Genomic DNA, 24664 nt, shown 5'->3' on the forward strand with positions numbered 1-24664 from the left:
GCAATGTGTCCTACGGCGAATCAAATCATCTGAAAATACCCAAAATGTACAGTCCGTAGTTGCAATGTATTGCGCACTGCGAAGATAACTTTCGATCTATCTTATTACGTAAGTGGAAACAAACATACAAAGATACACTACCCCTTCTACCCAAATCTCTACCCTACTTTGGCACAGGCACAAAATTCGGAAGATACATAGTTTTGGAATTGGGTGCGTGATGAATGAAATACATTTGTTTGGTGCAATGTCGTCTGCCTGGTGAACTCGAATAACAAAAGGTGGAATAAAACTATTTCATGAACATGCTATTTCAAAAACATAGTACCTAAGCAATAAAAAATAATTTTGTTTTATAATTTTTATTTATTATTTAGTCCAAACATCCTGAGACTACTTACAACATAGTTATTATATAGGGTTATATAGGGTTCATCCACTGTCTAAGTAGCTCAGTTGGAAGAGCAGTCGCCCGGCAAGCGGAAGGTCGTGGGTTCAATTCCCGCCTTAGGCAGTTCGATTTTTTCAAGTTATAAATTTTCATACTTACAACATAGTTATTTATATACTTATAAAGTTTCTATGTTTTCGAGAATATAACGCGTTCATATCCATAAGTATGCACATAGCTTTATTCTTTGTGAGACGTTGATAGCAAAGAGTACAATTATTCTTTAAAAAAAGTAAAAACCATAATCGAAGAACTTTCAAAATTATAGAACGTCATGTCCGATGTCAGTGCCATAGTTTTGAAGATTTTCCAAAATTTTATTTACAACACCTTCAGATGTGTTGTCCGTATTGGTTTTTTTGCTAGTATATATATTTTTAGATGTTTGCGTTCGTAGTTATATTGGCGACTGTCATAATCGCGTTCCGCATGTGGAACATGATGGACCACGGCGAGAACGACAAAGGCACCAAGGTCCTGACCAACGGGAGCGAGGGTACCTTCGTCCACTTCTGGCATTACTTTATTGACCAATATGGACTACCGTTCGGGCATATTTGCATTAGTTTTTTGTATGCTGTCTACACAAGATTCACTTTGTTCAACGTGGTTTGTTACGTTTTAATTAATTTTACGTAGCTGTTAAAATTAAAACACAGTAAGGTTCCAAAGGTATCACATGAATGAGATGTAGCTGTATAATCTGTAAAGGTCAAATGTGAACACCCCTTTTCTACCCAACAACTTTAATGAGAAACCGCCTTTCCAGTTTGGTAAACAGCCTTACGCAGAGGCAAACAACAAAGTTAATGTAATGAATGTTGTCCGTTTCTGTTTATTTCATTCCATCTACCGACTTGATGTTCTGGCGTTTTATTATAAATCCCGAAGACGTAAAGTATTAGTTACCCTCAAAGGTATGAATTAAATTACGTCGTGATGCCTTGAATTTAATATCTGTAATTTATTTCAACCAAGAGCTATTACTAAACGTACTCGAGTCAAATAAAGCTCAATAAGATGGAAGCCAGCATTAATAAGATTCTAAGTGCGTATTTATGTAAATTTCCAGACAATATTCTTCCTGAAGTACGTTCCTACTGGGATGTATATGTATAAGTTCTTGAAGAACATTTACATAACGTCACGGGAGAGAATAAAACAGAAGCAAATAGAGCTGGAGGACATACAACTTCAGGTAACCTTACTAGTTCATAAAAAGATATGAACCGTTTAAACCGTTTTGTGGGCGACCCATATAAAATTTACGCATATTTTGATGCAGAGAAATTAATTGATTAATTTATTCAAATAACTGTATTCAAACATTATTATTGCCTATTTTCGTTCATAATTATACTACACATAGAAATTCAGTCATGTATAAACCATCACCAAGTCTGTTAATTTCTGTAATTAATTATGTATCACAATACATTCTCCGTCTGCATGTCACTGAATACGAATATCGTAATTGTGACAAGGATATTAAGTCGAGCCAGCCAGCGTTCATCTATTACTCGTAAAAAGTAATATAATTAGGTTTATATTTTTACTTGTAGAGTTGTGTTCATTCAGAACACTGACAAAAACCGCACAAAGGTAAATAGTGTAGAACTAACTATCTTCAGCATCTTCTAATTATTCCATTCAGCAGATTCGTACCGTACAATGATAACGGTGTAAGATACGTCCTTTACAAAGCCTATTGTCTTACAATGGTTCTGCAAAATCTTCATGAAAAGGATCGTGCGATGTGAATTTAGAGTTGAGAATCGCTTGTTGGTGTTGTGCAGTATGCCAAGTATTCGCAAGTGGTCCGAATGTGTGCGTTTCCAGATTCAAATAGTGAACACGAAGTTATGCGTGCGTGACGCGGAGTTCACGGAGCGCGCGGACCAGCTACGGCGTGACGTAGAGCGGCTGAGGAGAGTGCGGGAACGCGTGAGGAATATCATCGCGGCCGATGAAGCACTACGGCGAGCCTTGGACGGTGCAGCCCTATGGGATGGGGACCAGGATACCAGCGTGCACACCACGCCCGAACAAGGTTTATGCACTTTTGCATTGAATTAGTCTATGCCTAGGGCCAATGAAGTTGCGATGCGAATGCGACTATTTGTGAGACAAACGCAAACTGCACATGACACCCAAACGAGGTATAAGTAAGTGTCAAGAGAGTGCAGGGATCAGGATTCATGTGTTCTCATACGGTATCGCATATTGAAAGTCAAATATCGCAATAAAGAGAGTATTACGCGTCGATAAAAGCCGACAGGTTATTATTTTCGTAATCGGTATGTTATTATGGCGACCATAGCAATTTCGCATACTAAATTTGATTGCGGTATCGAAATTGATCAGTATTTTCTCAGCACAACAAAATGGTGAAACAATGACGGCTATTTCGAATAAAATACAACTGCGTAGGTGTTCGAAATACGATGGTAATAATGTGAGTAACATTTTTCAGATCGGGAATTCATCGTGGAATTGCTGAAGGGTTTGAAGTACGAAAATATGGGGATGCCTGAGCGTCAATCTGAGAAGATGGAATGTGGGGAGCATGCTCAGACGGAGCCCCATACCCCAGAGACTAGCGTATATTCCTCGTTGAGCGATATGGACATCAAGCAAGACTGCCGCGTCAAGATCGTCAAGGTCACCAACGTGTACAAAGTCGCCTATCTCAAGCACTTTATCAAACAAAAGCGACTACGACGTGCCCATAAACATGCGCTTTTGAAGAAAAGGGTAAGAAATACTATTTTCTCCTCATTTCTTTCGCTATCGCAACATAAAACTGAACGAGGTGGCCAATCTCAAACGGTCGATTCGAACCAATTGCTTTACTCTACTATCAGGTAGACGAGACTTGTCGAGATACTGCAAACACTCAAACGCCAAAGGTATCCAAGGGAGCTTTGGACAGGAAATTTNGCTGAGGAGAGTGCGGGAACGCGTGAGGAATATCATCGCGGCCGATGAAGCCCTACGGCGAGCCTTGGACGGTGCAGCCCTATGGGATGGGGACCAGGATACCAGCGTGCACACCACGCCCGAACAAGGTTTATGCACTTTTGTATTGAATCTAGGGCCTTCATTAAGTTACGATGAGGTGTAGCGCGAATGCGACTATTTGTGAGACACGCAAATCTGCACATGACACCCAAACAAGGTAAGTGCCAAGAGAGTGCAGGGATCAGGATTCATGTATTCACGTACGGTATCGCATATTGCAAGTCAAATATAGTAATAAAGAGAGCCGAAAGTATCACGCGTCGATAAGCCGATAGGTTATTATTTTCGTAATCGGTATGTTATTATGGCGACCATAACAATTTCGCATACTAAACTATATCCAAAAAATAATAACCAATAGGCAGGCGATCATCTTCTGTTATCACGATCTGGTTTTCACAGCATTTTCAGAGAAAAATATAGCACAATCGAAAGTTTCGACAAACGTTGAATCTGTAGTTTCCGCAAAAACCCAGGATTTGGTCCCTAGAGATTTGTACGATATAAAACATATATTATTTGAAATTGATCAAATTTTCTCAATACAACCAAATGGTGAAACAATGACGGCCATTTCGAATAAAATACATGATCTTAGGTGTTTGAAATACGATTAGTCCAGTCAATGAATGCCTTAACGACGGTGTAGAGAGAAATCCGTGGAACACAATTTCTGACCTCGGGACTTTATTTAGCCTAGTTAGGTGGTGAACATAGCAAAAATCCCCGCCCTTAGCCCTTAAGCCGGCAGGGAGAGGGGGGTTTAAAGGTACCACTTTTCGGTTTTTCGCTTAATCCTCGGAAACTATGCGTCCTAGTGACATGACTACTATGAACCAAAAAAACCTTATTCAATTNGGAAATTTTAAATTGCATGGCAAACATTTTCTGAAAGAAGCGCCTTTTAAATTGAATTACTTAACAACTTATCAACCAGCCTTAATTATACAAGGGGCGTTTGAGTTTAAATAAGTCACATAATTTCAAAAGAAGTTTATTAATATTAGAGTGCGGATTTCAGATGGAAAGCATCAAAAAGCTGTTAGAAGACTGGCAGAAATCGTTGAACATGGTGATAAACAACAAGCTGACGATCTTGAACATGGATTCGCGGATCGACGTTGCGTCTCAAGAGGCGATGGGCGATTATTCTAAGCCTACGCTTCGGGAATCCTCCGACTCAGACTCTGACCTTCGGAATAGTGGCACCGACATATCCTACGACGAGTACAGTCTCAGCTGGACGCAAAACCCTTACAGAAGTTACTGTTACAATTATGAGGTTAGTCACAAAAATCAACCCTACTACTTAGTGCACAAGCGTGTCCGGAAAATGAGGGCGGGGAATTAATATCCCGGGAGCCAGATAATGACTTTATAGCGTGACCAATTTTTAAAATATTCCTACGGAAACGGAACCTTTTAAATAATGAGTAATAAGATTAATAAGTTTTAATTAACGCAAGTTGGCATGATAATTCAATAAAATTTAATATCGTTTTTCAGCCCCAATGCGTACACTTAATTGAATTGGTTTGCCGAATACGTTCGTACATCTCTCCGCTATTGCCATTTATTTCTGTCCACCACATTCGCTGATTCACCGGTACTCGCACCGGTCTAACTTGTTTTTCCCGTTGTCATCTGATAACTGGCATGGTCATTACTGATATTAGCCTACATTTTGCGAGTTAACACCGTTTGATTTCGCGTAAATTTGTTTCATTAGCAGGAGATTCCTGACCCGGGCATGACTCGCGAGTACGGCGAGCCGCAGGACTTCGGCGAGATGAAGTATCCCCTGCATCCATGCGAATGCCCTGAGCCTAGGAAGCTGTGTGTTCTGCCCGAGGAGACCACCAGCCAGGTGGCCATCGAGGAGATCAAGAGCGACGACGACTACGCGTGCCAAGACCGCGTCGTAGCGTAACGCTATTTTATTTGTTACCGCTTTATAAACTCTGATCGATTTCACATTTTGTTTCAAATTCAATACGCTTCGTCTTACAATAATTACTCTAACGTTACAAAATTGTTTTTACAATGTCGGAATTGACTTCCAATTACGGAACAAAGTGATCAATCCAAATCATATTTAATTTTCAATAACGCGTACGCAACTATTCGTTAGTTTTTTTAAATTTCAATTAATTGATTACAGTAAAAAGATATTTCTACCGAAACAAATATACTAGGTACGCTGACCTATTTTTTGAGTCGGCTGCCAATGAGGCAGTGCTCTAGTTCATACGGTGCAATTTTAACGTAACTAAAATTCTGGAATGAGGAAATATTACGAGGACATTGTACAATAATATAGTAGGTAAAATAATACGGACACATCGTTGGTAGGTAATGATTATAAATAATGCAACGGTAATCACATAGTTACTGTGGTCGATCGATAAAGCACATCCAACTTCGCAGTCCTATTTGCATTTGCATGAACCATATTGAATGAATAGACTACGTAAGTCTAATGCAGTTCATAGTCGCATGGCATTTATACAGGGTGTTAGGTAAATGGGTATATGAGCCGACACTAGCCCATGTTAACATAGTCATATAAATGGTATGGTGAAGTCAGAAATTTGATATCATCATTTTATTTTTTTTAATTTTCATACAAAATAAATTTTATAAATTCCGATTTGTATGAAAATTTAAATAATTGAAATGAAGATATACATTTTCTGACTTCACCATATCATTTATATGACCATGTTAACATGGGCTAGTGTCGGCTCATATACCCATTTACCTAACACACTGTATAAAAGCAGTTTGCAAACTCAAAGCTGCCAAAACTATCAAAAGCGAGCATTTGGAAGTCTCTAGCGAAGATATACATGAGAAATGTGCGAAGTACTTACGAACAGTTCAATACTCCTATTTGCTCCGTACAAGAGGAATCGAATTATTTATGAGACGTATGTGTCGCTCTTCGCTCATGAATTCATGACGGATAAAAGCATCCATCGTTATAATTGCCTAAAACCCGAGTGATCGATTAATTTAGAAGTGTACGAGCTTGGCATAGCATTATTACTGCTACAAAATAAGAGGGAAGAGTTTTAAACCTCCGCTCCGCCTTTTATATGAAAATGTTAAAATATTTTTCACCGGCGTCGGCTTATTTCATTACCTCCTACCGGACAGACGGGATAATACAGAAGATATTTTAACCTCTTTTGCGTCCTAACGAAACTCCATACCAGGGATGATTAAGGTAGCTTGATTAAAGATGTAAGTACCTAGTCTTTCATGATGGAAAAAACTATTCTAAATAAAGCTAGACATGTTTATTTAAAAAAAAAAGATTTGAATTTATATTAACATCAGATTGGTGTGTTGGATCCCTAAGATATTCTGGTCAAGCTCACATATCATAGACACATCAGAACAGAACCTGAATTGTAAAAATAGCGACACCGATGATATTTCTGCGCTACGTCAGCGCCGAGTCGCGGCAGCGGAACAAGTTTACCACTAGGGTTTCTGATTTCTCGACTTATTTTTTTTCTCGAGTTTCGGGAATTCTCGAGGCCAAAGTCTCGAGTTTTCTCGGGTCTCGAGTCTTTTAATTAAAACTGTTGAAATCGGTTGAAATTTAATAAAAACGCGGGTTTTTATTAATGTTATAATGTGTCTGGGTTATAATCAATAATACTGTAAAGTTTCAACAAAATCCGTTCAGTAGTTTTTGAGTGAAAGAGTAACAAACATCACATCCACACAAACTTTCGCATTTATAATATTAGTAGGATAATTATAACTTAGTAATTAACTGAAGGAACAAAAGTCATAAAGTCGCGTGTACTTTAAGGATTAATAACCATAAATATCTGGAGCTCCAATTGAATCACTTGTTTTCCAAAGAACACAAGTCCATAATTGAAAAATTACGATAATAAACCTACATTTACAAACAAAAAAAGACTTTTAAATAAATTTTTAAACTTAAAGATAACGACTTGAATAAACGTATTTACGAGTACCTAAACTAACAGATAATTAACAAAAAATTTTCAGTCTTTAAATCAGTCAGTTATACAAACATAATAAAATATAGCATACTCGTAGGTGAAAATTATTAGTTTCGGTTAAGATCATTACTTGCAAATCAAATTAGTTAAAAAAAGGAAAGACTAGGCCAGTCTAAACGCAACGTTAACCTATTAAATAATTAAAAACTTACTTTTGTCTAAGAAAAAAGGCTTTCAAGAATATTAAAGCTTCAAAATCGAAACTCGAGAATTCTCGAGCTCCGGTAATTTTTTTCTCTTCTCGAATGAAGCCAAATTTCTCGAGTTTTCTCGAGTTCGAGAAAGCTCGAGCAGAAACCCTANGCTATAATGTAGGGGGCGCTGTTTAATTTTTCATACAAAATTTTTCGATGACACTTTGAATACGCAACGAAACGAACTCGAAAGTTTTTCCTACTAGAGGTACAGAACCTAAATTGTCGCGGCAGCGGAACATGTGTACCACGTTGTTCCAATGACAAATACACACCACTAATAGTACAAACCACTGACCTGCATCTGCACAGACTGGCAGTTAACGAACTCGATGCTGGAGACCAGGTTGTCGAACACCACCGCGCACTTGGTGCACGAGTCCAGGACCACGCCGTTGATCTTGCCGCGCACCGTCAGCGCCGAGTCGCGGCAGCGGAACATGTATACCACATNTTTACCACGTTGTTCCAATAACAAATACACATCACTAATACACATAACTAACTGACCTGCATCTGCACAGACTGGCAGTTAACGAACTCGATGCTGGAGACCAGGTTGTCGAACACCACCGCGCACTTGGTGCACGAGTCCAAGACCACGCCGTTGATCTTGCCGCGCACCGTCAGCGCCGAGTCGCGGCAACGGAACATGTATACCACATTGTTCATATCGGCGTTCTCGACCACCAGGTTGGGGTTGCCTTTCTGGTATTCCTGTGCGAGAGACAACCTTATTAGTAATCGCATTGTGGGACATTCAAAAATAAATGGGAATACGCGAATATAAAAATAATAAAAACTATATCAAAATGAAAGAATTAAAGATAAGTTCTGTATTAGAGTAAGGCAAAGAGCTGAAGATGCTGCATGCTGCATTTTCTCACTGCTAATACGCAAATCGGAATGCAACAGCCGCTCAGTAGACCGTAAACGTTTAAAAAAATTGATAATATAATCTTTTTACGACAAACTGGCAGTATAATACGAAAATATGCATCCTGATGTGGCAATTTCGAACTCTCAGCATGATACTCAGAAATTTGAAACCGAGTAAAGGGCTTACCCTTCATATCTATCAAAGACCGCACCTAAGATAGTCTACGTAATTAAACTAGCTTCACATCATAAATTAACATAGTTACGCATTACACAGTCTGCTACATAATACAAGAGTCGCATTAGAGTATACGCTCTCAGTTTCAATTATAAAATCTACTCAGTGTTTCAGAAAAGCAGCAGGAAATTAATGTTTAATGAAAAATTGTTATCCCAGACGCTGCAAAGTTTAACAAGAAATGTTTCTTTCATCAAACCCGTTTAGTTGTTATTCTGATCCGCATGATTGAGTAATCCTAACAACCTTTCGTTAACAAACTTTTAGAATACTGTGTAATAATACATTTTCGTGGGTCTATAAAATTTGTTCAATTCGGACTACAAAGGATTTAGAAAATGGTTTATTCCGAGCTGTTACCTTTTCAAAGGATATTTAAGCACCTTGCTCAGCAAAAAATACAAAGTTGTCGTCACTGGACCGAAAGATTTCAGTGAGTAAGGAGGGTATTACCGGAGGGACAAATGAAACAAGGATTAATCCGGCAAGATTAATTTAGGTCGAGCAGTAACTAAGCCCCTGTCGGTTATTAAATTTCGGAACAAATCGATAACAACTTTGTCAAAATTGTTATCGATAGATATGGAGTGTATGTCTTTACTTTGGATAATGTTACCAGGCTAGTAAACAAGGTGTATAACATATAACACTCTGCCACGGTAATACTATCTATACAGTATTCCAACTCGACCATATTTTTGAAATAAATGTCAACAGCCGCGCGGAACGTCACGGTATGACAACATGCGATAGGGCTGCCCACCTACAGACCCTATTTTCATTACATCTGCCTACTAAGAATTTTTATCTAGTTTTGTGAATGTAATTTTTTATTTTATTTTGACAAACAAAATACATTGTGAATGAAATAGGATAAAAATGCACGTTGTTTTGTGATTAGTAGATTTAATTAAAAAAATATATTGTGTTAAGATTTAGTAACAAATCTTATAAATTTGCGACCGTAAAATGTATGCGCCTCGACTGAAGCGTACAAAATGCTTGATTATTATACAGGGTGTTAGGTAAATGGGTTTACAAGCCGACACTAGCCCATGTTAACATGTGCATATAAATGGTATGGTGATGTCAGAAAAATTATATCATCATTTTAATAATTTTAATTTTCATAACAATCTGATTTTATAAATTTTATTTTGCATGAAAATTCAAAAAATAAAATGATGATATCACTGAATTCATCATACCATTTAATGTTAACATGGGCTAGTGTCGGCTTATAAAACCCATTTACCTAACACCCTGTATAAATAGGTACTTGTAATTATTTTTATAAAAAAAGGGCGCTTACTATTTAAAAAACAACACATCTTCCGTTTATTACTGTGGCACATTCGCGACACCCCCGACTTTTGCATGTCGAGCGCATACCGAGATTTGAATTTCGAAGGAAAGCTCGCGTTTCGTCCGTTTATAAGAAGTTACAATACTGTATGATAGTATTACCGTGACTCTGCTCACACTCTACCAGATTGTTTAAAAATATATTTTTTCATGAATTCTCTTACCAGAATTAACGAAGTTTTTCACACTGTGCTCGCTAAAACCGCTCATTTATATGGGACTTTAACCAGGGCCGCCGCCTTGAAGGGCGCCGGGCCCCGCGGAGCTACGGTAGTGACACTAGTGACGTATACTCACGATGAGCCACTTCTTGCCGTCGCGCGTGAACACGGGCGGCTTGTCGGGCAGCGTGCCGGCGCCGGGCTGTGGGATGGGCTTGCCGGGCGCCGAGCGGGGCGCCGCCTTCAAGGGCACCGGGCCCCGCGGAGCTACGGTAGTCACACTAGTCACGTATACTCACGATGAGCCACTTCTTGCCGTCGCGCGTGAACACGGGCGGCTTGTCGGGCAGCGTGCCGGCGCCGGGCTGCGGGATGGGCTTGCTGGGCGCCGCCTTGAAGGGCGCCGGGCCCCGCGGAGCTACGGTAGTGACACTAGTGACGTATACTCACGATGAGCCACTTCTTGCCGTCGCGCGTGAACACGGGCGGCTTGTCGGGCAGCGTGCCGGCGCCGGGCTGCGGGATGGGCTTGCCGGGCGCCGAGCGGGGCGCCGCCTTGAAGGGCGCCGGGCCCCGCGGAGCTACGGTAGTGACACTAGTGACGTATACTCACGATGAGCCACTTCTTGCCGTCGCGCGTGAACACGGGCGGCTTGTCGGGCAGCGTGCCGGCGCCGGGCTGCGGGATGGGCTTGCCGGGCGCCGAGCGGGGCGCCGCCTTGAAGGGCGCCGGGCCCCGCGGAGCTACGGTAGTGACACTAGTGACGTATACTCACGATGAGCCACTTCTTGCCGTCGCGCGTGAACACGGGCGGCTTGTCGGGCAGCGTGCCGGCGCCGGGCTGCGGGATGGGCTTGCCGGGCGCCGAGCGGGGCGCCGCCTTGAAGGGCGCCGGGCCCCGCGGAGCTACGGTAGTGACACTAGTGACGTATACTCACGATGAGCCACTTCTTGCCGTCGCGCGTGAACACGGGCGGCTTGTCGGGCAGCGTGCCGGCGCCGGGCTGCGGGATGGGCTTGCCGGGCGCCGAGCGGGGCGCCGCCTTGAAGGGCGCCGGGCCCCGGGGAGCTACGGTAGTGACACTAGTGACGTATACTCACGATGAGCCACTTCTTGCCGTCGCGCGTGAACACGGGCGGCTTGTCGGGCAGCGTGCCGGCGCCGGGCTGCGGGATGGGCTTGCCGGGCGCCGAGCGGGGCGCCGCCTTGAAGGGCGCCGGGCCCTGGCGCAGTTGCGGGTTCTTATGGGTCTGCATGTCGGCAGTCACTTTACGCAGGCCTAGGGAAAACATTTGCTGGTCAAAATTTGCGGTACTCGGCAGGATGATGCGACTTTAACGAATACATTCTGTATTTTGTTTAAATACTAGTTATAGGGCGTAAGTCTTGTGATTTTAGAGTTAGGAAAATCTTGTATTATTAGTCTTAGGCAGACAAAAATTACACCATCGTAATAAAATTAATAATGTATTTAACAGGATAACAAAATGTTCATGACCAATACTAATAAACATAAATACAAAAGTCGAAACAATTTGCCCAAATTAACAAAGTGAAGGAACAATTTAGTAGACGTATTAATCACGTACGTCACGTGGCTCGTGACGTGACGCGTGAGGACGCAACTACTTAGGGGTAACAGCTAAAATATATCTAAAGGAAATAAAGTAACATAATGTATCACTGTTAGGCGTGCCTAATTATACGGGAATAAATTACTCACACGCCAAGTAACGAATTGGCAATAGAAGCTGTCTAATGGACCAGAAAATGTTAAGCATATGACTCAAGTAACTAAAGTTAGCACGTCGAATCACTATATACGTCGGAGAAATTAGTCATTAACTGTGTGCACAATCGGCACATTTACCTTATCTAACATGTCGGGCTTAAATGGCCAAATCTCAGGAGGATGTTTTCCTTGTTCTGTGAATTTGTGGAACAGACGACTTGCGAAAGGTCAAAGGAATATACATAATGACGTGCTAATTAGATACAAATTAGCGACAGTACAGCGTATGTTCTGGCACAGAATGTTTGTCTAAAATACCGTTTCCAATTTTATTGCTTCCTGTGATTGTCAGAGTTAATTTGTACGCGACTAATCCTATTACTCGATGTCACCACTGCCACTTCTGTATAGCCAGGATCTACAGTTCGACCGTCAATAAGAGCCAACCAGTGAGGTTAATTAACCCCAGTAGATAACCGCAACGACACCGATTTCATCAAAGGAATTTTAGGACAAGCTATATTCCGGACTTGTATATGTGCCTTGAAAGGAGCCTATTCATACTGATAGACAATTTGAATACAGGAGGAGGTCGAAGTTCGGTACAGGAATCATACTAAGGCCTGAATTGACCAAACTTTTATCCGAACTGCTGGTATAACTGGCACATTGACAGTTCCAGCATGGGAAATATGTCAAAATGTCGAATAACTGACGATTTATTCTGAGATTAATATTTACTCTTGTTTAGTCGAATCCCCTAATACGTGTGATTTTGCAACAAAGTATAATCTGACAGCCAGCTCACTAGTGAGCGCGTTTAAAAATTGTATGAAAATTTTAGTTTTTGAATGTTTCCCGCTAGGGGCGCTGTACAATCCGTCATACATTTAATGTAATTTTTTGACGCGCTCACTAGTGAGCACGTTTGATGTAAACTCACACTAGGCCCTCTGATAAATCTATAAAGGGTCAAATACTTACTGCTAGTGATGTTCTCGCCCTGGTTGATCTCGGCGAAGAGCGCGCTGCGGTCATCCACGGTCATGTTGGAGAAGTCAGCCTCGGGCAGCACGGGCGGCGGAGGGGGCATGCCGCCGGGCGGGGGCGGCGGGGGCGCCCCACCTTTGCCTGAGTTACACAAACAAACCGAATAAAGGCCGATTCACACATATCAAAATCAAAATCAAAATCAAAATCAAAAAATATTTATTCAGTTTAGACCACAAGTGGCACTTATGAACGTCAATAGAAAATAATAAAAAAAGAAAAAGGTAGCCCTTATGGGGCACTTTACATGTCTCCTTATCTTTTGGGCCCTACCAGCGCAGCGACTATTAAATCCGTGCTGCCCTATGGGTGTGAAACGTGGAAGGTCACCAAGGTCATCTCGCACCAGCTGCAGGCCTTCGTCAACCGCTGCCTTCGCCGAATTCTCGGCATATACTGGCCTGAGAAAATCTCCAACGTCGAGCTATTGAAACGCTGCCACGAAATTCCGATCGACCAGCAGATCAAGCGCCGCAAGTGGAACTGGAATGGCCACACTCTCCGAAGGGATCCCGATCACATCCCCAAGCAGGCTCTGGATTGGAACCCCCAAGGAAAACGCAAACGTGGTCGCCCCAAGCAAACTTGGCGGCGCACTGTGGCAGACGAGGCGAAGAAGATCGGCAAGACTTGGAGCGAGATCAAACACATAGCTCAAGACCGAACGCGATGGAGGACTGTTGTGGACGCCCTCTGCCCCATCTAGGGGACATAGGACCATAAGTCAAGTAAGTCAAGTCACACATATCAGTGAAGTCACAGTTCAGGCTCAGTACCGGCACAGTGCGAAATATTCTTTCGTACAGTTTCTATGAACGCATCCCCACTTGTCAGTGTCAGTGACGACACAGTGCTCTCAGTGTCAGTGCCGACACCGGCAATCACGGACGTATTCGTTGTTCGTTCGTTCGTTCGTTTCAGCCGAAAGACGTCCACGTATTCGTTGACGACGATATTTTTTGTTGGATCACGGACGCCGCCGCGGCATCAAAAACAAAATAAGTTACTTCATAGTTTCTGAACAAGAATATTGAAACAGCTCTCTGACATTTTGACGCGATGGAGGACTGTTGTGGACGCCCTCTGCCCCATCTAGGGGACATAGGACCATAAGTCAGGTAAGTCAGTCTCTGACATTTTAAAATGTTCAAAATATTTCACTGCCGCAACACTGTAGCACTGATACTGAACTTAGCGGATACTGTGACGGAACTGTGGCTTCACTGATATGTGTGAATCGAGCTTTAATGCCCACCACTGAAAACTTTAAACAAGGAACGGGTATGAACGGGCATTGTTAAGCACTGATTCCAAATTTGGATCTAATTAAAAACTTGGGTAACAGCTAATTCCTTAATCAGACGGTTCAAACGATAAAGTTAGTACTATAGTCGATGTTGTAGATGTACTATTAATCGGGTAAACAACGAAGTTAGTACTGTAGTTGAAGTTGTGAATGTACTAATCGAGGGGATTAACAATATCATGACAGTTTGCCAAGTAATTTAACTAAAGTTAGATTAAGCCGTTTTCAATCAAATAGTCAGTCGTGAAATAGAAACCACATTTAATCTCGACTTATCTGAATTCGGATGAAATCCATGCCGAATGAAATGAAGCGAAATTTATTAGAGTGTCAAAGTCCTTTTACTGTTCTCTCGACAAGGTCGAAGTCTGCGTTTGAATTATAAAACTCCTATTACATTATATCTGATAGCAATTTGTGGTGGTTTCTAAAAAGAATAATAAATCAAGCAAACGAATCTCGGCTCCAATAGAGCCATTTAATTTAACCAGAGCGCTAAACCGGCACTTTGGAATGTTCCACGGAATAAAATATTTACGAGTTAATTTTCCGTAATGTATACTCCCCCGGCTTGACACGTTGTCAAATTAGAAGGAGCGTGTTGAAGTTGAGCTGACTTATTTAACTTGTTTTTGTGTTGTGTCGACGTTTTAAAAGCTGGAATAAAGTTTGTAGCGCGTACAAATTACGCGGGTGATGTATTATTCAGTTTAGTTCAAGTTTTATGGATGCAATCCAATGCAATATTAATGAAATGGAAAGCTTACCAGACCATACGAGTCCGGTGGTGTGGTACTGTTTGACGTAGGCCTGGAGATCGGACAGCAGCTGCACCCAGGTGCGGCACCACTCCACGTGCCTCTTGTCCTTCTCTTTCCACTCCTTCAGCACGCGGTTGGTGTAGAACTGGCCGGCATCGTTCATCTCTTTCACGTAGGGCGCGGGGGTGGGCGCTATCGCCACCCACCCGAGCGCCGGAATGCTCTCAGATATAGCGGAGAGATGGTTGAAAAACTGGGACGCGCGGTTTTTCTCGCGGAATTGTTGGATAGCAGAGATCTGATCGCTCGTCGGAGCTAGCAGCTGCATCTCTTCGGCCTGCGACGGCTTGCCCCTAGAGGCTGCCTGCTGGATGTAACGTAACTGTGCCCTGTTAGAAAAATTTAAGTTGTGATTTGCATTCGATGTTGTATGCACGTTTCTTTTTATTTCGTAGGTTACTATCAAAACTAAATGTTAGTTTCTTTGACTTACTGGAAGGCAGAGTTGACCAAGTTGGCGTGCGTGGCAACATCCCCGCCGATCTGCTGGGACAACTCGATGTACGTGCGGAGTGGCCCCTGCATAATAAACGAACTTGATAATGGAGGTCGACCTTAGTTTACATGTACTCTACCAAAACCATCTGATAAGTCGATCTTTCTACAAAATTATTCAGTGGATTCTAGATCAACTGAAAATACCTAAAAATGTTTCACTTAATTACAGTACATAAATAACCAGCTTTAATGGCCTTATTTATAAGCGTGCCGTAAATTGTAACTTGATGCCTTTACGAGCTTCTGAGTAAAAGGGTCTTCTCAAACAGACAACGAAATGTGCTTATAAGTATTCCTTTTTCTTATTGGGGTACGAAACTTAAAAACAATTTTATTTTACTCAAAAAACAAGTTTTAAGTAAAGTTTTTATTAACATCAACTTTATTTTTTAAGCACCTGTTAAGCGTAGTTCCGACATTAAACTATGCTTGAAAGCATGAATAATAAAAAGGTTTCGCTTTGATAAAAACGCTGTATGCATTTAAAATAATTATGAACCTCTGCTTCCTTTGTAAAAATATTTTACAAATATTATTTTTAAATATTGCAATATGTTAGGTGAGAAGATGGAAATATTTAGCAGTGATTGATGTGATGTGAGTGTTGACATCGGAACATATATTCGCGTCATTCGCGTTGGAACTCGAAGTATTAAGATGCCCATCCTGTTTATCAGATCGGGCTCGGCTGATACAACACGTACCCTTACTAAGGCGTAAATACTGGCAACCTAAAAGAGATTTAGTAGTAACCGATACAAGAATTTGCATTTAGAGTATACCTTTAACATAGTTTACGTTTTTATTCGTAGAACAATGGAACTGACTCTCCATTTCTAAGATTTGTGAATTATGAATTCTGCAAAAGAGGTAACAAAGGCGAGGGGTCACAAAAGATTTGAAGAAAGCTTTAGCATTTGGTATTCATTCGTTGATGAAGTTAATTCTCAAAATAATTCATTCTCATCCTACTGAATGGGGCTTGTAATTAAACGCCAACTTCGTTAAATTAGATCTGTTCCCAAAGGAATTTCAAATATTAACGCGGTTGCTAAATTTGTAATATCAGTCCCTGAATGGTAGTTAGATCACAATCGTGTCAAAATTGGATAGTTCATTCATGTCCCGATTAAAAATTGACTGTTAGTAACGTTAACATTTTAAGTTGACGTTAAATAATATTAAAATGCTAAAGTAGCATAGTGGCAAGGCAAACACACATTGTGAGTGCAAAAAACGAAAGCGGCACCAAAAATTAAAGAGCAATCACCCCTTGAAAGTATTCATACGAAAGGTCACTACTATCATAAAAAGTATTCCGTAAGGACGAATATCTTTTCAATTACGATAAAGTCACATTATGTAGGAGATATCACTTAACGTAGGACCCATTCTACTCAAAATATAAATGGATGTCACATAAATCATATGCTCAAGCAAATATAATATTAGCTAAAAGCTTGTTACATATACTCGTAGCTTCGTAGACAGCTTACACGAGCATACAATTGGGCTTAGGAAAACTAATAAACTTCCTCGTATACAAAGCTAATAGGGATAAACTTATGTGGAAACCAGACCTACCACCTATTAAAGCTAATTGCTATTTGATCAATGTTTGTTTACAATTTGTTTAGGTTATTCGCCACTTCAGATTGCTACAATTTAATACGTTACACAAGAAAAATATTTACAAAATCCAAACGTTCTGTAGCGACACCATTTAATATTCAGGTCAGGGTTGATAAAACTCGAACCCACATTTCCTCGGACTCCCCGGGTCCATTGAAAGTAGGCGCTCTTACAAACAAATATAGACGTGTGCACCGAATGTGTTGAATGGTCGCAACGAACTCGTTGCGAAAGGAGATGGGACTATTATCTGTTCTTCCTGATTGCCGCGTCGGCCTGCTGCCACTAATTAAAGCTAAGTGATTCCACGGGCATCGCTTTGTTGGCTCACAAAAGAAGTATTTTCCCGGTAAATTACGAGAATCGGCAGAATTCATAATTCTTTCATAGTCCATTATCCCAAATTCTTCGTCTATGTAAATGTAGAGTTACGCCACGTCGCGTTCAGTTTAATTTTAGATTGTTACTCAGCGTATATTATCGCCCATTGTACTTAAACGGAAATTAAGTGAATATCCTTATTTATGCATTAGCTAGTACATTTTATTTTAAACAGTTAATATCTGGTACCAATATGGGATGAAATGTCAACAAAATTAATACGAAATTAACTTGTAAAGTATACCTTGACTTACTTCAACCTTCACCTATAACAAATATTCACGAAACACGACCCTGCCTTTCGTTGACTCATACAAATACTATGATTCATGCAACCACCAAGTTATGTAAAAAATAAGTGACCGTTTATATAAATTATATTGGTGATTAATATCAAACACAGATACTCAAAATGTTGTTGTATGTTTCCGTACAACCTTAACTTTGCAAACCATTCTTGTTCTGTCTGGATGAAGCAGATCAAATGCATAGCCAGCATTAGTATTCAACATTTCAAGACACTGATTGCCATTAACAAATCTTCGTCAGCCAGGTAGTAGTAGCCTAGTCTCCTAACAAACGCTGTCATACGCCACATGACAAATACAAAAGACATCTCACAAGTACCTGCACTATATCCTGGTACCCGTTGACACTCATGGCGTCAACAATCGCCTCTGGTTCTGGCTCCGGTAGCGGCGGAGGCGGCGTGGACGCGAGGGACGGCGCGGGCGAGCGCGGGGGGGTGGGGGTGCGCGCGCGCAAGTGTGGCAGCCGCTCCAAGCGCGAGGTGACGCGCTCCAGGCGCTCGATCAGAGCCTCGAGCTCCGCTGCCGGGCTTGAGGTGGCAGCTGCAGGCTCGCCTTCGTTAACTATTGGACAAAGAAATAATTTACATTATCATCATGATAATTTTTAGCATCATCAGGTCATTTTAGTCTAAACCACAAGAGGACCTTTTTTAATTTACCAGAAGTAAATGAGGATTTCGCCCCACCTTTCACTCCCCACTCTGGCCTGAGGGGATATTGTCCCGGGACATCCGCGGAAATAATTCGATTATATGGACGAAATTATACAATACATTAACATTTTATTTCTGTGGAGATAAGGTAAAATCCTCCATTTGGTTCTCTTAAATTAGGGTCGTGGAGTGGGTCTGATGATGATGATTAACATTATCTTTTACAAAATAGGATTCAGATGAGCTAAGAAATTAAAATTCAATTTCCTGCCTAACTAACTATTTCCTCGTGTTTCCTATTCTGAATTGATATGAGTATGTCTCGAAAGTCAATCAAGTCTTGTGAAGACAAAGGCTCGCGTTCGCGTAGGTATAGAAAGTTTTGTGGACCTCTATCTTTCAGCAGTGAACCAATTCTGTAAACTACAATGCTGCTATTATTGAGTAAGTTTCATTGATTAAAGTATTTGATTTATAAGCCCCAGAAATAAAATTTGACTGTAAGAGATCTCGAGAATTTGTTAAATAAATTTTATTGAGTACCAATTACAAACAAAGATAATGTACAGCGCTGTCTGTGGGAGGAGCTAATTTGATTGAACGCAGTTAAATACAAGAATATTGATTGATTTCTCGAATTTTCACGGAACATGAGGGTTAAGTGTAAATGTGATTATTTGTCTGTATATCAAAATTGTTTGTTTCCCTAATATAAATAAATAAGTAAGATGATCCTTGATGTTCAAGTTATAACTTCAATTAGTTTCAGTTTCTTGTTAGAAAATAATACCTTAGACATGAAAGGTCTGTTTGAACCTTCATCTTAGTTTTAATACCTAAAAGATTTTAGAAACTGGTAAAAGTAACGCTCGACATTGAATAGAATAGTATTCTGCACCGATCCTAAATCTTTGACCTTTTTATTTACACAAGCAAGTTATCAATAAAACATTTAGATAACTTGATAATTAAATTACCTACATCAGATAGTGTAGGCACTGCTATTACTATGTTTATAATATTAATATACATTTTTAATATACAAGTACTCGTACCTAAAATATNGGGGTGTGGGGGTGCGCGCGCGCAAGTGTGGCAGTCGCTCCAAGCGCGAGGTGACGCGCACCAGGCGCTCCAAGCGCGAGGTGACGCGCTCCAAGCGCGAGGTGACGCGCTCCAAGCGCGAGGTGACGCACTCCAAGCGCGAGGTGACGCGCTCCAGGCGCTCGATCAGAGCCTTACACACGTACCTGCNTAAAATATCATCAGGCTCGTCGGTCGACTCGTTCGCCACGCCCTCTTTACCCGATGAGTTTGCACGAGACTCAAACATTTCAATAAGAACCCGTGCACGTGCAACCGCGTCCATATTAAATGGAAAATTGGAAAACTTTCTTTTCAGCAAATACTTTATTTTTCTCGCAAAATATGTGCACTTTACCGGTTTCTTATGACACTAACATCACACTGATTGGACGTTCATTATCACTAGTAAAGATACGAAGAGATAACGTGTCTTTAGACAACTCACTCAGGTTTCGTAATCTGCCGATAAGACCCTTTCTGTGGCTTCCAAGAATCAATATCTGCTTACTCATTAATAATGCTTTAAATTTCGATACTCTCGTCTCTAATTTTGATTGACAGAGTTATTTGCGTATTTGCTAATTGTAATTTACACGACTAATATAGTTGCTATTTGCTAATTGACAAAGCCTATTTGGTACAGAGCCATATTGACGAACTAAATGCCCTAATAAAACATTAAATTCGCTTAAAATTGCTCTTTTTCTGTGAAATACAATCTTACATCATGTCATCATGTGGAACGTCTATATGTATAATTGTTAAAATTTTAACGTCGACAAAACATAACTGAATTAGAAATACACATGCGTGTTTCATATTGGAATATTTTAAAGTCAGTGAAGCATCATTTCAGTCGTCTCAATCCTATCGGCTAGCAACTGCAGCCTCTATAAGTATAATGTGTTGCATTATACGCTTGAGATACATCTAACTGAAGCCGCCGAACCATGTGTACGTAATTCGCAGCGAAGTTCGTTACTTTGTGTTTTTGTATCTCAAACTCTGTTGATAGTAATCTTAATCCTATGTCTAACACTTCAAAGTATTATTAAATCCACCAGCTACTTCATTGTAGCGTTACTTTTTGTTCTTAGTCTGTATTCAGCAAATTCTCTAGTTTATTCTCGTCGAGAGCAAGTTTTGAGAAAGTACAGACAAACTATTATTGATCATGTAACTAACACAACACTTGATCTCAAATTAGCCCGAGTCTAGTATTAAATAAAATATTCTATATTATTAAAGTCACAGACAGACAGCCCACACAGTAAAGAAAAGTCGATACTAAATATATTTGTAGCGGGCAAATCTCTGAAAGTTCTGGAACTATTGATTCGATTCTGGAAATATTTCCAGCTATAGAAAGTCACACAATGGGATTTTTCAATATGATTTCACACAATAAGATGATGGTTCCATTGCAAAGATTGTGGGATTTGAGCAGCGTAATCTTATTTTCTAAGAATTTTCTGCCTCATGGGAGATGGCCATGGAAAATGGCTTATTTTAGGATCCGTTACTGGAGAAGCGAATTTCTAACTTTACGGGGATGTTGTTTCTTAGAATTGTTTAATATTATCAAAGAACTGTTTGCCAACACTTAAATTTATAACTATTTTTACAGCTTGAACCATTTAATTCACCTATAGTGGGCATAAAATTATGATTTCGTTAATCCGTACAATTGATAACCCCTTTCACGCCCCTTTAATAAAACTCCAGAAAATAATAGACTACTTAAAACTCTATGACTGAATGAAGTAATATTAGTAGAACCGATAATGCGTATAATGTATCGTGTCATCGCTACCAAATGGGCATGATGCCAGCGTAGATTTCTATTTTGGATCGTCATATTTATTGATAAATCTAAATATGTACGAACAATTGTAATTATAGTGAACAAGTGACTAATATAGAAAATCATAGGAAAGTTCTCTTACGAGTAATATCGTTTGCAATATTCTTTATTTTGCGTTGTCACAAATTTTTATACTACAATAATAAAGATTTACAAATTTTCCTTTCAAAAGAATAGGTCTCATCAGTTACTACTGTTATTTTGGTCTACATATTTGATAAAATTTCTTAAATAATATTAGGTTTGCCTAATTCGGAAAACCATATTTTCCCAAGGGTGTTGTCCTTGTTTATAAATGGCAGGCTCATTACTAAAGACACTTTATTAGACCCAACAAAGCCTTAAGGAGACAGTTATTACGTTTTTATTATTGAATTTATTGTTTCTCCCTTATAAAAGTGACAAAACAAACCTTATTTCAGTAGCCAGCTACTGAAGGTTTTCTGGTGTTTTATTGTCGTACTTTACATTAAAAATTTCGGTGTTTTAGTGTTAGTACTAGTATCCTAAACTCAATGAGAGAATCAGTGTGGTAGAGTTTAATGTGGCATGCAACCAAACAAACAATAGTATTTTAATGAAATGCTATCGATACTATATTTTCCTATCACATTTAGAACTGACTATATTCGACCCAGTCGGGATCAGTTTTGGAAAGGCACATCCGCACATCTAACCACATTGGTCCCCAAAGGAGTTCTTTAAGTTTGGCTATGCCATTTCCAGAAGGAAGGCTCATCCTAGTCCGGGCCATTGCGACGCAAACTATTGGTTATCGATATTCTTACTGCTTCCCGATAGTTTCACATTCAATACTTATGCAACACGTTATGTAGTGATTCAGTTTTTAACATAATCAACAAGTTTTATAACAAATCATCTAACTAAAGGGTGCAAAAGCATAAAAAGTCGCCTGCTAAGATTTTACAAAAAGCACTGCCTAGTTACTAAAAACGTGGAATCAATTAATTGTGCTAAAATCNATAAAACGTTTTTGCGCATGGAATATTCTCTACTCGTTACGAAATAATTAGGATCTAAAGTGCTTCTTTGGAAGACGACGAAATGTAATTTGCATTGTTAAGTACGCTTAAGATTATGAGAGTCATTCAAGGAGATCGGGGCATTTGAGAAATGGCTTAGTAAGAGGTCTTTCTAGATCAGAATTTCATGAAATTTTTCCATTTTTACATCCGCTCTAAAATTAAACCTCTCTATAATACGTATCAGAAGTATAATATTCTATTTCTCACGCAACTTTCCTGTAACCGAAGTTGGTACGTTATACATAGTATTCTATCTAACTTGTATAAGTATAACGGTACGCATTCGCAGTAAATGAAAGCCGCAAGACCACAATGCAAAAAGTGGAGGTGCACTCGAAACCGCTACGACTGGGTTACAACCATATATAGATCTGTTTGCTACAACGTGCTATCTACGTGCCTTACTAGTGAAATACGTTGAAAACTTCAAATAAAATGTAAATTTATTTAAAACGTCTATTCGGTAGAACATTTTTGCTATCTCGCATGAAGTGGCGAAGAAGCTTCCATAAAGCTTTAACTAGCGATGTGTTTCTGCGTGAATTCACAATTAAAGGCTTACTTGTCTTTCCGTAGATGACGAAAAAGAAACTAAAATTCGTAATACAGTACTTATCGTTAATATGGAAAAGTCACAAGTATTTTGAACAAGTTTTATGCGAGTATCCTTGCAGACCTTTAAATAGAAAATCGTCACCCTATTCGTCCATGATATTTTATTCGGATATTAGGGCAAAGAAGTTTTACGGCCTTGTTTTTCGCCCCTCGAAATCCAAGTTCGATTTACTGCTAAACTTTTGTTACTACTCGTTCGTTACATAAAAAAATATTTTATTTCAGAGCGGTATTGTATAAGGAAGGTCTTTCTTTAGAATAGCTGTTTTAATTAGGTTGAATATTTCTCGATGGCCGTTGAATATTAGTTGAACATCCTTCATAGTTGATAAACTTTGTAATTCTACTAAAGTTTACTAAACAAGGGCCGAGCAGCTAACCCTTTAATAACACAACTACTGTCTGTATAATTCTATAAACATCAGTTTAACTCGAACTTCTGACAATGTAGATAGGGTCTAGTCGACAGGGTTCACGACTAAAATTTTGTGAACCCACAATCGCTTTAATTATCGAAAAAATAAAAATTTACTCCACATACCTACATTAATTTGATACAATAATGTTATCTCTAAAAAGCTTTTAAACATAATTACGTAGAGTAAGCGTAATCATATTCTACCCACTCTACTGATTTTTTAATGAACATTTCAACTAATAAAGCGTAGGAAAATGATATTCATTCAGGCTTACTAGCGTTAATTTCAGTACTCCCTTTACGATTTCGTAGACGTTTATTCTCGGGAGACTGCACGGCCAAGGTTGACTAAATTACGAAACGCAAATATTGTCATGTAACCTCTGTTTACACCGTTTACTTTGTACATAAATGAAAGTAAAAATGACACAAAATCTGATGAGAATTCGGAACTTCAGATGAATAAAAATGTTCTATTGCTTTTTAAGAGCGTTTACGCCGTTTGGCGCAAAAACAGTACTTTTTCAACTCGTTACAATCATTAACCAGTAATACTATAAATATGTTATAGGCATAAATAGTTAGGCAATTTCGTCGTCTAAATAGTTAATTGAGAAAATATTGCGATTAGTTTAGTATTTAAGAATTCTATCAAGATAAGTCCACACAGGTTTTGTAAATTTCCACTTTAGCGTCAGTTTACAAGCTGAAATTTTTATAAAAATACTGTGAAAACGATTTAAAAAACATTTATATCCTATAGCATAGATCCTTGGGCAAATAGTTATCTGAGAAAATTTTTAGATTTAAGCATTTTACAATAAGAAATCACAAATTAAAAGAACGTGAAATACCCAAAAATCAAAGTGATTTTTTCACCATTATTCTTCCTTT

The 24664-nt window shown here is 39.6% G+C and overlaps 2 protein-coding genes across 4 annotated transcripts in view; one reads left to right on the forward strand and one right to left on the reverse strand.

The window, feature by feature from the left end:
* capt (adenylyl cyclase-associated protein 1) overlaps window positions 1-24664 on the reverse strand; it is a 41652-nt gene that overhangs the window by 2020 nt on the left and 14968 nt on the right. For 2 of the 3 annotated variants that reach the window (XM_028322431.1, XM_028322432.1), the window contains exons 2-8: window positions 18405-18649; window positions 15700-15785; window positions 15213-15595; window positions 13074-13220; window positions 11458-11636; window positions 8367-8429; window positions 8011-8154 (exon numbers count right to left, since the gene is read on the reverse strand). In XM_028322431.1, coding sequence (XP_028178232.1) covers window positions 8011-8154; window positions 8367-8429; window positions 11458-11636; window positions 13074-13220; window positions 15213-15595; window positions 15700-15785; window positions 18405-18437 — 1035 coding nt within the window. In that variant the 5' untranslated portion in view covers window positions 18438-18649. Of the gene's footprint in view, window positions 1-8010; window positions 8155-8222; window positions 8430-11457; window positions 11637-13073; window positions 13221-15212; window positions 15596-15699; window positions 15786-18404; window positions 18650-24664 lie in introns of all 3 variants that reach the window. The other variant, XM_028322433.1, reaches the window with a different exon arrangement.
* Window positions 585-5593, forward strand: LOC114365768 (uncharacterized). Its single transcript, XM_028322430.1, has 6 exons — window positions 585-1060; window positions 1524-1649; window positions 2291-2501; window positions 2925-3205; window positions 4494-4754; window positions 5202-5593. Exons 1-6 carry the CDS (start codon window positions 833-835, stop codon window positions 5400-5402), a joined length of 1308 nt encoding a protein of 435 aa, XP_028178231.1. The 5' UTR covers window positions 585-832; the 3' UTR covers window positions 5403-5593.

The sequence above is a fragment of the Ostrinia furnacalis genome, unplaced genomic scaffold (assembly GCF_004193835.3).
Source record: "Ostrinia furnacalis isolate ACB-3 unplaced genomic scaffold, ASM419383v2 OfSCF7642, whole genome shotgun sequence".
NCBI classification, from domain to species: domain Eukaryota; kingdom Metazoa; phylum Arthropoda; class Insecta; order Lepidoptera; family Crambidae; genus Ostrinia; species Ostrinia furnacalis.